The 11,773-nt window shown below is 39.0% G+C and overlaps 1 protein-coding gene across 1 annotated transcript; it reads right to left on the bottom strand.

The window, feature by feature from the left end:
- Positions 1–10,942: 10,942 nt before the first annotated feature.
- Positions 10,943–11,592, bottom strand: LOC113337951 (polyadenylate-binding protein RBP45A-like). Its single transcript, XM_026583483.1, has 2 exons — positions 11,314–11,592; positions 10,943–11,203 (listed from the first exon to the last, which is right to left on the bottom strand). Exons 1-2 carry the CDS (start codon positions 11,590–11,592, stop codon positions 10,943–10,945), a joined length of 540 nt encoding a protein of 179 aa, XP_026439268.1.
- Between the last annotated feature and the right edge of the window lie 181 nt (positions 11,593–11,773).

The following is an 11,773-nucleotide window of genomic DNA, read 5'->3' on the forward strand; positions in this document are numbered from 1 at the left end:
CCAGTCTACCCCAAATGGCCTTCACCACGATACTCCGTACCACCATCACTACGCGCATGTGTACTACGGATGATGCAACTACAAACCTTCTCAGATTCAATCCTTGAGTCGACATTGATCAAGGATACCTCGGAATCCCACAAATAATGGTAGCAAGTATATATAATCCATGCATTATTATCAATGAATGCATCGGAATTCCTCATGCATCCTTATCGAAGAATGCTTGCTGCGGAATTCCTCATACTTCATGCATTCTTGTCGATGGATGCTTCGGAATTCCTCATACCTCATGATAATGGAGTCCAATGATAATGATGATAAATGAAAGAGCATAACCAAGGTGTTTAATCAGAGTGTATGGCCCAGAGTTCAGTAAGTACAGAAGAGTACTTGCTGTTACTGTTATGGAAGCCGTTACTGTGCATTTACCGCAGATCCCAGCAAGTACTGAGCAGTTTTATTACTGTTATGGAAGCACGCCAAGGACCCAAAGCACGATCGTAATGATGAATTCCAAAGCATGTAGAGCCAACTGATGCAGAAAAGAGCTCAGTTTATTAAAACTTGTGAGCTGAGGACGATAATGCTGATAATTCATACCGATGACAATGGCGAAGCATGGTCCGTCCGCTGCCCAGCTCAACTACGAAGATTCAAGCAACCCGAAGATCTAAGCTTCGCAGTCCAAGTGAGGGGATTACGACAAGTTCTTCCCGTTCATCTCTTTGCAGGTATACGACCAACAACCAAATATCTTCGTGGGAGCAGCGAAAATAAAAATCTGTTCATCCAACCCTACGATAAAAAGGTCTACAAAGCTGTTGTCAAGTTCAAGCAAAAAATCAAGCCACGGTCTTTTACAAAGACTCCCGGTTAAAAATTGGCAGTATCAGAAGTATACTACCAAGTGAAAGGGCAAAGGGAGGACTTTTGGGTCGACTAGAGGAAGAAAAAAGAGTGGAAAGAGTAAGAGACCTGCTATCTCTAAAAAGAGGAATATAGCTGGGTTTTTTTACTTTCTCCCTTCGTTTTTTGAAGACCTTTGTTGCTACTCACCTGCTGACGATGATGCATACAAAGTATGAACTACAATGGTCATTGACAAGTCATGTTACGATGTACATAGAGATAATCTTCAGGAATACTTCCAACCTAAATCGAGCAAGGGGCATGGCGGATGATGTCACGAAGCCATGTCACGAAGGGGCATGGCCGACGATGTCACGAAGCCATGTCACGAAGGTGCATGATTGACGACGATACGAAGACATGTCACGAAGCCATGTCACGAAGAGGCATGGCCAACTGCGGTGTTAATCCTTGCAGATTCCATAGGCCTTAAGAGTTACGCAGAGGCTGCAGTTCGAGCAAGGACGATAATAATTCAAGTGAATACTACACATGTGTGCGTGCGAAGAACACAAAAGCTTTTCGACAAAGATTAGATGAAGGAAACAACAACCGAAGCATGAAAGATTATGGAAAGAGTGATTTTTTCTTAAGGACCGCTCATTATCAACCCTCAAGAAAAGGGGCAAATTGTAAATACCATAATCCACACCACCCACGTGGCGACCTTCAATGACTAAAGCAGGCTAATATGAGGCGACACAGTGTACCGTATCATCCCAAGACTGCTTAAAAATAACGCCAAGGTCACTTTAGTAAGGAACCAAACGTTTTTCCCCATATATAGAACATGATTAGGTTAGAGGAGGGGACCTTTTTTGGGCTCTCTCTGCTTCCCCCACCGACAACCTGGGGACCTCTTTTTCCTCTCTTTCTCTCTATCCTTCTGAGATTCATGAACTCTGTAAGAGAGTTCTTTTTACCAAATGTACAGACGAAAACAGATAATGAATTTACAGATCTTCCTCCCGTGGACGTAGGCACTAGCCGAACCACGTTAAACCATTTGTGTTCATGTTTCTTTACATTTCTGCACTATATCTTTTCCTCATGATTTTAGATTACATCTAATTTATCTATTGCACTTTCATTTCGATTAATTGGTTGTGATATTAGAAATTAGTATTCACAACGTCAATGGAAGTTGGGGGTTTGTTTTCTTTCTTTCTACGAGGTCTTGCTGTTATTGCAGGCAGTGATGGATTGAATATGTTGTGGTAGTGTTGAGATGAGAAATGAATGCATCAACATCAACTAGAATATGTGGATTGATTGATGGGTTTCTTATGCAGTCCGGAATTGGAACTGAAATTGATTTCATGATGGAAGAATACACAGCAATTAGGAGGTGAGTGGAGATGAATTGAAATACACTGCTGAGCGTAATTGGATCTAGTCAATTATTTATTAACCCTAGAGATTTGATGGGTAAAGAAGAAAAGGGAGAAGGAGAGATTTCGATTGTTGTAGATGTAGAAGGTGAGATTTCTGATGATGATACTCAACATGAAATTAATGATAACGACGGTGAAGTAGGAGAAGAACTTGTTCCAATCGAAGAAGAAAAGGTACAGATTTTGGGTTTTTATACTCCTGAATTAAAAAAATGGTGATGGTATGGGAAGCTTGGATTGGAACAAATGGTACGGATTTTGGGTGTTTTTTTTACTTGGTTATCTCTCTGTTTCTCTCTTTGTATTTTAATGGCGGTAGTGATTCTGGTTGTGGCGGAGGTTGTGACGACGATGGTCACGGTGATGGTGGTCTATTGGTCACGGTGACGAATGGAATTAAACGGTGACGGTGACGATGGGAACTAAACTGTGACGATGAGAACTAAACTGAAGAGAAAAGAAAGAGATGGGTTCGGCAAAAAGGAGGGGAAAATTCGTCCGTGAAAAAATCTACCGAATTCAATCTTTTTATGAAATTGAAAATTTTCGTTACTCTGCATTTGACAAAAAAGTGACCATAAAAAGGACTTCCTCCCTACGGACCCTCCGGTCGGTCGGCCCAATTAAAGAAGATAAAAAATCAAACAAATAAGAGGGAAAATTAGATATAGATGTAGAAAATCTTCTTTGTTTTCGTGGATGAGTTGGTAGAGCAACGTGCGTGATACCGTCTTGTGAAATAGAGAAGCAGACAAGAAGAAGAAGAAGGTGAGAAATTCTTATTCATATATACATGAAATACAAAGGTTAGGACTCTTTTTATAAAGTTTACATACTTGATTCCCAAATAATAGGGTTCCACTAAGGTGGGCAGCTATATAATAAACTGTCCGTTATAACAATTTCATAGAAGAAAATGATTTAATAATAATCAATGATATTTTTTTGGAAAAAATTTTGAACGCGCACTGCGCATTCAAAGTTTGAATCCGCACCTCTGTTATCGTTTGATTCGTAAGATGTGACATCATCAGATTTTAAACCTGACCGTAGTTACTTCCCTAATTTTCACTAATCCACGGATTTTTGGAAAATATTTCACACATTTTCGGTTAATCTTAGGAGACCCTATTTACCTTTCGTTATTTATTTTGCCCATGTCAAAAACTTCAGACGAATTCATCCACCAATCAACATATAATTGTTCTTTTTATTGTTAACAAATTGATTGTATGAAGCGCCATTTTCTCCTTTTCATTGTGCTAGCAGCCTAGCACCATTAAAACTTGATTAAGCCATTTGATCCATCCCCTGTGTGATGGTCAGTGGATAGATGCTAGAATGGCGTCATAGGGTTTCAAATTTAAGAATCTGATCTGATGCATAGATTGACTTTAAAAGGACCTTAAAAATGCAGGTATATATATGAACCTTTTGCCCCCTAATCAAAATTGCATCATTTAGAACTTTATCAATAATCTATAACACAATTATCAATAATCTAAAACACAATAAAATTCTTCTTTCTGTCCATTATTTCTTTCGCCTTGATGATGAGATCTTTGTTTTTTGAAGTGAGCTTTACATAATGAAATCAAGATGGTTAACTTGATCGTCTTCATCTTCCACAGAGCTTTCTAAGATAATAATTCAGTGACTCATCATTTTCGATCCGGGTGATTGTTCATGAAAATTAGGCCATTATCAGATAGTGCAATTATGCCCAAAAACATCTTCTTTTTTTTTTTGAATTTGGAGACTAGTTAAGAAGTAAGTTGATCCCACCGCTTAAAGATTAGTTTGAGCATCCCAGACATTGATATTACTGACTAGATTTTAAAAGGTTTGGGTATTTTTTTTTTGAAGCATGGTTTGGGTAGTTGAATTTGTCGTCATCACATGATTGCTGGATTTTGGCGCCCGAAGGTAAAAAGCATTGGTATATGTCAAAAGCTAAAGATTTGTAATATTATAGTTAAAAATCAGGAACTATAACTACAGTTAAGTTTGAAAGTTGATGATGTCACATCTTACGAATCAAACGATAAGAGAGGTGCGGGTTCAAACTTTGAATGCGCAGTGCGCGTTCAAAATTTTTTCCTATTTTTTTTCTTAAATTATTCAGTTATAATCAGAAAATAATAATTTGTAAAGAAAAACTGAAAAATGCAAACAAAAGATGCAATCAAATTAGGACGAAGGGAGTATAACTATTTAAGTCCTAATTAACCTATTTTTTTCCTTATATTTTATGTAAATTATATGCAGGTCCCCAGTAATTATTTATTATACAAAGAACTCCAAATATAAAACATATATTTGGTTGCCCCCACCGCTTGTTGCCCCAAAGCCCCACTTGTCCTTCTTACCCTTCCCGCCCGACCTTGGAACTTACTTGGCGCGGGACATGGGTGTCTATACTGATGACTTAGGTACGACATACCCTCGTGTAGCAGTTCGATTCATCATGCAGCACATGATATGAGCAAATAGGAGCTCTAATGGGATACATGAAATCGCCCATTAGACTACTGAGACTTGACCTCTTCTTTACTTGTAAAATCTAGCTTTCATCTGCCCACCACATTGATTCTGTGTCAAGTTTTGGTCAAGGCTTACTTTTCTCATTAAAACTCAAGACATTTATACAAGACCAGACGTGGGTTTCAAGTTACAAACTTGAACCACACGAATTCCAAATATAACTCTAAGTATAGCCCTATTTCCTAATACACTCCCTCAAGATGGAGCATGGAGGTCACAAATGCCAATTTTGGACAAAAGAAACTTAAACTGTGCTTTCCTAAGGATTTTGTAAAGATATCTGCCAATTGCACTGTTGTAGGAGTGTAAGAGGGTGATATAATCTTCCTTATTATAGCATCCCTGACAAGATGACAGTCCACTTCTATATGTTTTGTTCGTTCATGAAATACTGGATTCTGAGCAATATATAATGCCGATTGATTATCACAAAAGAGATGCATCCCATGTGTATGATGAACTCCTAAATCACCAAGTAATTGTTTCAACCACTTTAACTCACATGTAACTGCCGCCATAGATCTGTATTCTGCTTCAGCTGAGGACCGAGAAACCGTATGCTGCTTCTTAGTCTTCCAAGACACAGGTGAAAACCCAAGAAGAACAAACCATCCTGTCAATGAACGTCTAGTTAATGGACAACTTACCCAATCTGAGTCACACCATCCTTTTAAACTGAGACCACTATCAGAGCGCAACATAATTCCTTTTCCAGGATCCTTCTTCAAATATCTAACCACATGAAGGGATGCTTCCCAATGCTCTATTCTTGGTTGTTGCATAAATTGCGACAAGATATGCACTGAGTAAGCAAGATCCGGTCTGGTGACTGACAAATAAATCAGACGACCAACTAATCTCCTATATTTCTCTACATCATCTAAAATTTTACCCTTTTCCAAAGCTAGACGATGATTTGTCTCCATTGGAAACTCTGCTGGTTTTGCTCCCAATAACCCAGTTTCCATGATAATATCCAATGTATACTTCCTCTGGCATATGTAGAAACCTTGTTTACTACGAGCCACCTCCAATCATAGAAAGTATTTCAACTTCCCCAAATCTTTCATCTTGAAACATTGTCCCAAGTATGTTTTAAAATTATGAAGTGCGACCAGATCATTTCCTGCTACAATCATATCATCAACATACACCAAAACATTAAGATGCATCTTTCCATTTGTCATAGTAAAGAGAGAATAATCTGAGTATGACTGTTTAAATCCATAATTCCTCAAGGCTGCTGATAATTTTGCAAACCAACACCAAGGATCCTGTTTTAGGCCATATAGTGATTTCTTCATTCTACACACCATATTAGGATTTCCCTTGGAAAATCCTGGTGGTATCTTCATATACACTTCTTCCTCCAAATCTCCATGAAGAAAGGCATTATGCACATCCATCTGATGCACTTCCCAATTTTTAATTGCTGCAACAGCTAGAAAAGTACGAACTGTTGTCATCTTTGCCACTGGTGCAAATGTCTCATTGTAATCCAATCCTTCAACTTGATGATTCCCAAATATTACCAGTCTTGCTTTCAGACGCACCAAATTTCCATTTTCATCACGCTTTTCTGTGTAAATCCATTTGGTTCCTAGTGCCTTCTTACCAGGTGGTAATTCTGCCAATTCCCATGTTCCTTGTTCCTCTGGAGCTCTTATTTCTTCTGCCGTGGCTTTTTTCCATCCTGGATGCTTCATAGCTTCTTTGAAGCTCTTAGGCTCATTTACAGCAGTGAGAGCTGCAAGGTATTTTCTATGAACTGCAGAAAAACGATCACAACTAACATAATATGTCAAAGGATAAGGTGTACCTGAGGCTGATGATTGTGTAGGATGAGTGGAAGGTGGACTATTTTCTCGTACAGTGTGCGTCACAAAACCCTTGAGTCTGCTTGAAGGAATCTTCTTATGTTTTCCTTTACCCATCTCACTACTATTATTCTCAACCACACCTTCAGTTGTTGTGTCATTGCTATTAGTATCATTCTCCTCAGGTTGTTCTTGAGCTTCTCCTTGCAATTTTTAGTTTCACAATCAGTCTCAGACAATGATTCATCACTTCTTTGTTGCTGCAACTCGTCTTGATAAGTTTCCATAACACCTCTAGACAACTGTCCTTCTTCTCCATCTTTATCATCGCTCCAACAAACATAATTATTTGACGGAACAATCTCAGTGGTATTTCCTGTAATACTTGTCATATAAGGAAACTGATGTTCATAAAATTCCACATCCCTTGATACTAAGAAATTGTTTTGTGTCTAAATCATAAACTTTCCACGCCTTCTTACCAAAAGGATAACCAAGGAATACACATCTCCTTCCTCGGCTTGCAAACTTATCCCCTTTACTACTTTGATTATGCACATAGCATAAGCACCCAAACACTTTCAAATGATCATATGGAGGTAACTTCCCAAACATGATTTCATATAGAGTTTTGTTGTTAAGAATAGGTGTTGGTGTTCGATTAATCAAGTATGCTGCAGTCAATGCACACTCTCCCCAAAAACGTATTGGTAAATTGGCTTGAAATCTCAAGGCTCTTGCCACATTCATTATATGTTAGTGTTTTCTCTCAACCCTCCCATTTTGTTGGGGTGTACCAACACATGATGTCTCAAAGACTATCCCGTTAGTCTTGAAATATCCACGCAATGTATTAAATTCTGTTCCATTATCACTTCTAACAATTTTGATTTCTTTACCAAACTGACGTTTCACAAGAGCAATGAAATTAAGAAGTACCAATTCAACTTCAGTTTTACTTTTGATCAAATAAATCCACACACCTCTTGAAAAATCATCTACTATTGTCAGAAAATAATGAGCTCCACAAGAAGAAGGTGTCTTGTAAGGACCCCATAAATCCAGATGAACTAACTCAAATATACAACTGGCATGACTCAAACTAACATGAAAACTACTTCTACGATGTTTTGCTCGTGGGAAAATATCACAAGCATTATTATTCTTTAAAAATAACCTACTCACAACTGGTAGCTTTTGTAAAACTTTCTCCGATGGATGTCCCATTCTTTGATGCCATAGCTCATATGAGTTCCCACTAACATCAAGTACTTTAACAGGAAGCACACCATGGAAAATATATAGTCCACCTTGTCTCTCACTCACTCCAATCACCTTCCTCGTCAACCGGTCATGTATAAGACATAAACTGTTAGTACATTGCACAATACATACTAACTTATCGATCATTTGTGTAACCGAAATTAAGTTACATGTTATCTGTGGAACATAGAGAAAATTATCAAGTCTCAAACCACCAGGAAGAATCACACTTCCAATTTTATCAGAGTTTGCATATTTTCCGTCTGGAAGGCCAACTGAACATGCCTTAATATCTTTCACTTCTATCATGTCATCAATATTGCAAGTGACATGATTTGTAGCCCTGTATCCACAATCCAGGAAACGTGATTCTTCTTACCTTGTAGGTGAAAATTTGATTTGTTTGAGTTTAAAAACTCAAGGACTTGCTGAAGTTGTGTCACTGTCACTCCAGCCAAACCCATTCCATCTGCAGATGTCACACCACCTGATTGCTGAGCCGCTGGTATATTCAAGTTATGTGCACGAACTTGATTGTTGCTTCCATGTCCTCTACCACCTCTGCCATATGCAGAACCAGAACCACCTCGACCTCTACCACCTGTCCTGCCGTCTCTGCCATAATCTCTTCCACTCTGAGGTCTATCTCCCCACCATTCAGGATATCCAATAAGTTGATAACACCCCTCATCAGAGTGTACTTCTCTATTGCAGTACACGGTAGGGTGAAAATGTTCCAAGAAGAGTATACCCCAGAATGCTGTGATCATTTGTATTAGGGACATGATTTAAGACTTCATAATAATATCTGAAATAAAATGCTCATTTAGACTTGGGATTATAACTGATTTTAAATATTGCGACTAATTAAAATTGTTAAAATAATACTTGTTGAGATTTCCAGATATTTCATGTACAGTTTTTGTTAGACACAACTTCTGCTAGTCGCCGCCAAATTGGAGACAACTTGAACAAGTTGCCTTCATATTTAAAGACAACTTGGGCTAGTTGCTTCCATATTTGGAAACAACTTGACCAAGTTTCTTCCAGTGTTGGAGACAACTTGTGCTAGTTGCTTCATTTTTTTAGAGTGAACTTGTATCTGTTGTTTATGTATCGAGTTTCGGTTTTGTTTTGGATTTGTCTGAGTTTGTTTTGTCAGGTAAAAATGGTTGTTGCAGAGATTTTTTTTTTTCTAAACCGGTGGTTAATTCTTTCATTTATCATCTGCAGACTGCAAGCTGGACAGTAAAGGAAGAGTATGTATCTGCTGATTGGTGGTGTGCTCAAGTTATGCTTTAGATTCAACCATCAGGATTGTGCATGAGGTAGTAGTCATTTACTAGTATTTCTTTATTTATTTGCTTTAAAAGTTATATATAATATAATATGGGTTTAAGAACCACTACTATGTTAACTAGCTAGGACATAAATGATTCCATCTTGAACTATCTTCTTTGGTTCTGTTTTCTCCATGGATTTAGTTGCTGTGATGGTCACTGTTTTCAAGGATTAATAACCTTTGCATCCACTCATAGATGGTTGCTGCTTGTGTGTTGTTGCTGCTTGTGTATCCAGTCAGTGAAGAGAAGAACAAGGAGTTGTTGCTGCTTGTGTGTTGTTGATGGTGTTTGGGTAAGGGCATGGAAGTGACTGCATCTGTTTGGCTCATGTTGCAAGTGTACATAGATGGTTGTGGTCATGAAGTTGTTGCAGGTAGAGTTTGTGGTCATGAAGCTGTTGCATTGATGGAGGATGTGATACTGTCTGGTGGTGGTTCGAATTGTTGGTTGTGCACTTAAAAGAGATATGAAGTGGCAAGTGCTGGTATGTGATTTTGATATGTTACTTTGTATTGACGAATCTGTGGTGCAATGGTAGCACAACTGACTATATGTCAGAAGATGTTTGTTCGACTCACACTAGGTTCACTTTTTTGTGTACAATTTTTATTTTTTTGGAGACAACTTGTGATAGTTGCCTCCATATATGAAGACAACTTGCCCTAGTTGCTTTCACTTTTGAAGACAACTTTGTGCTAGTTGCCTTCACTTTTGAAGACAACTTGAGCTAGTTGCCTCAGATTCGGAGACAACTTGAGTTAGTTGGCTCCATTTTGTTTTGCAACTTGTTCTTGTACACTATTTATTGGAAACAACTTGAGCTAGTTGTCTCCAAAAGCCAACTTAAGCTAGTTGCCTCCGGTATGGACACTATTTATTGGAGACAACTTGAGCTAGTTTCCTCCGATATGGACACAACTTCTGCTAGTTGACTCCACATGGTAGTGGTGGTTGTCGACGGTGGTGGTTGGAGGCAGCGGTGGTGGTTAGCGGCGGCGATGGGTGGCGGTTATTTACGACGGCGGTGTGATTGGTGGCAATGGTGGTGAACATTGGTGGTGTTGGTTAGCGGCTGCGGGGGTTGGTGGTGGTTGGCGGTGGTGGACAGTTGTGGTGGTTGGCGGTGGTGGTTGTTGGTGGTTAGCGGTGGTGATAGTGGTGGTTGGCGGTGGTGGTCGGCGGTGGTGGTGGTGGTTGGTGGTGGTAGGCGGCGGTGGTGGTTGGCGGTGGACAGTGGTGGCGGGTAGTAGAGGTAGTTTTTTTTTTCTTTTTTTGAATAATGATTAGTCCTTTTTATAATTCACTGTATAAAAGAGGGTATGTTAGTAATGTATTAAGCTTAAGGGTATTTGTAAAGTTCAAAAGGATATATTTGCAAGGGGCCTCATAGTAGGGGTATATAGATAATGTTCCGACAAATATTATGCAACACGAAAACTAGAAGAAGATCATGTTACCATTAGGCATTAGCTGACATGCAAAGACACAGTAATTTGCAAATTAACAAACCATGCATGAATCAAGTTGTTATCAAAATCAGGGAAGAATCATCAGAGCAACATGTACCTTTTGGAATACTAGCAGGTCCAGTGCTGGCAGGTCCAATACACACGGGTCTTGTTAAACAATATTGACCATTCGGTTCAGTCAGTGACCTCATCATTTCGTCTTAATCAGCAAATCTAACAAATTCATACCCCTTAGAGCGTCCAGTGGTTCTATCAGTAACAACTTTTGCACCCTTAACAGAGGTGTGCTTAACCTTAAATGTCTCTTCTAATACATAATCTGTAACTTCAGCAGCCAAATTTGCAACGATTACTGAGAATTCATGACTGTCATCCTGATGCTCATCTGCCGCACCATGATTATTAAATTCAATAGACCCGTAACTCTCAGATTGACCTGTAGCATTGTTGCGGTCCGAAACCTGTTTGCGAGAAAGAAAAACACCATTAGCACAATAATCAATAACAGTAATCAGAAACAGGTAAATTTGACTTGGGCAGACATAAGTATTTTCAGAATCATAGACTGTACCTCCGAGGATTCTGCTCCTGCTGCCTGGCTTTCTTTTATAAAACCACTGTACCATCCTTTTGCATATGATTCTTCGTTCTCAGGGGGGAATGAATCAAGAAGAACCCTACTCGGATTGATGAAGCTGGAGAGGAAGGATGGGTCTGCAGGATAATGATGAATTCCACGTTGTTGAAGCGTTAAAGGTATACGTTCAGTCAAACCTCCAGTTTGTATTGGAGGAGGGATACTGGTGGGGTTGTTAACTTTCTGAGATTGCTGGCCATGATGAGTATCCATCGTCGCCAGTATAGGTGTTATGAAGGTGATAACCAACGAATTCTTCTGTCTCCAGAATTTTTTTGAGAATTTTTTTGGGTAATGTATCTAGAACTTAACACACACGGAGATTGGTATTGTGGCGACATACATATTTCCAGCCATGTAAAAGACAACTCATTGGGTACCGATGGAGAACGAA

The sequence above is a fragment of the Papaver somniferum genome, unplaced genomic scaffold (assembly GCF_003573695.1).
Source record: "Papaver somniferum cultivar HN1 unplaced genomic scaffold, ASM357369v1 unplaced-scaffold_18, whole genome shotgun sequence".
In the NCBI taxonomy this organism is placed as follows: domain Eukaryota; kingdom Viridiplantae; phylum Streptophyta; class Magnoliopsida; order Ranunculales; family Papaveraceae; genus Papaver; species Papaver somniferum.

Excerpts from the sequence above, each read along its gene's own strand:
- LOC113337951 (XM_026583483.1), bottom strand. The coding sequence starts at position 11,592 with ATGGATACTCATCATGGCCAGCAATCTCAGAAAGTTAACAACCCCACC. Across the intron at positions 11,204-11,313 it reads CAGGAGCAGAATCCTCGGAG|GTTTCGGACCGCAACAATGC; the intron begins GTACAGTCTATG and ends TCTCGCAAACAG.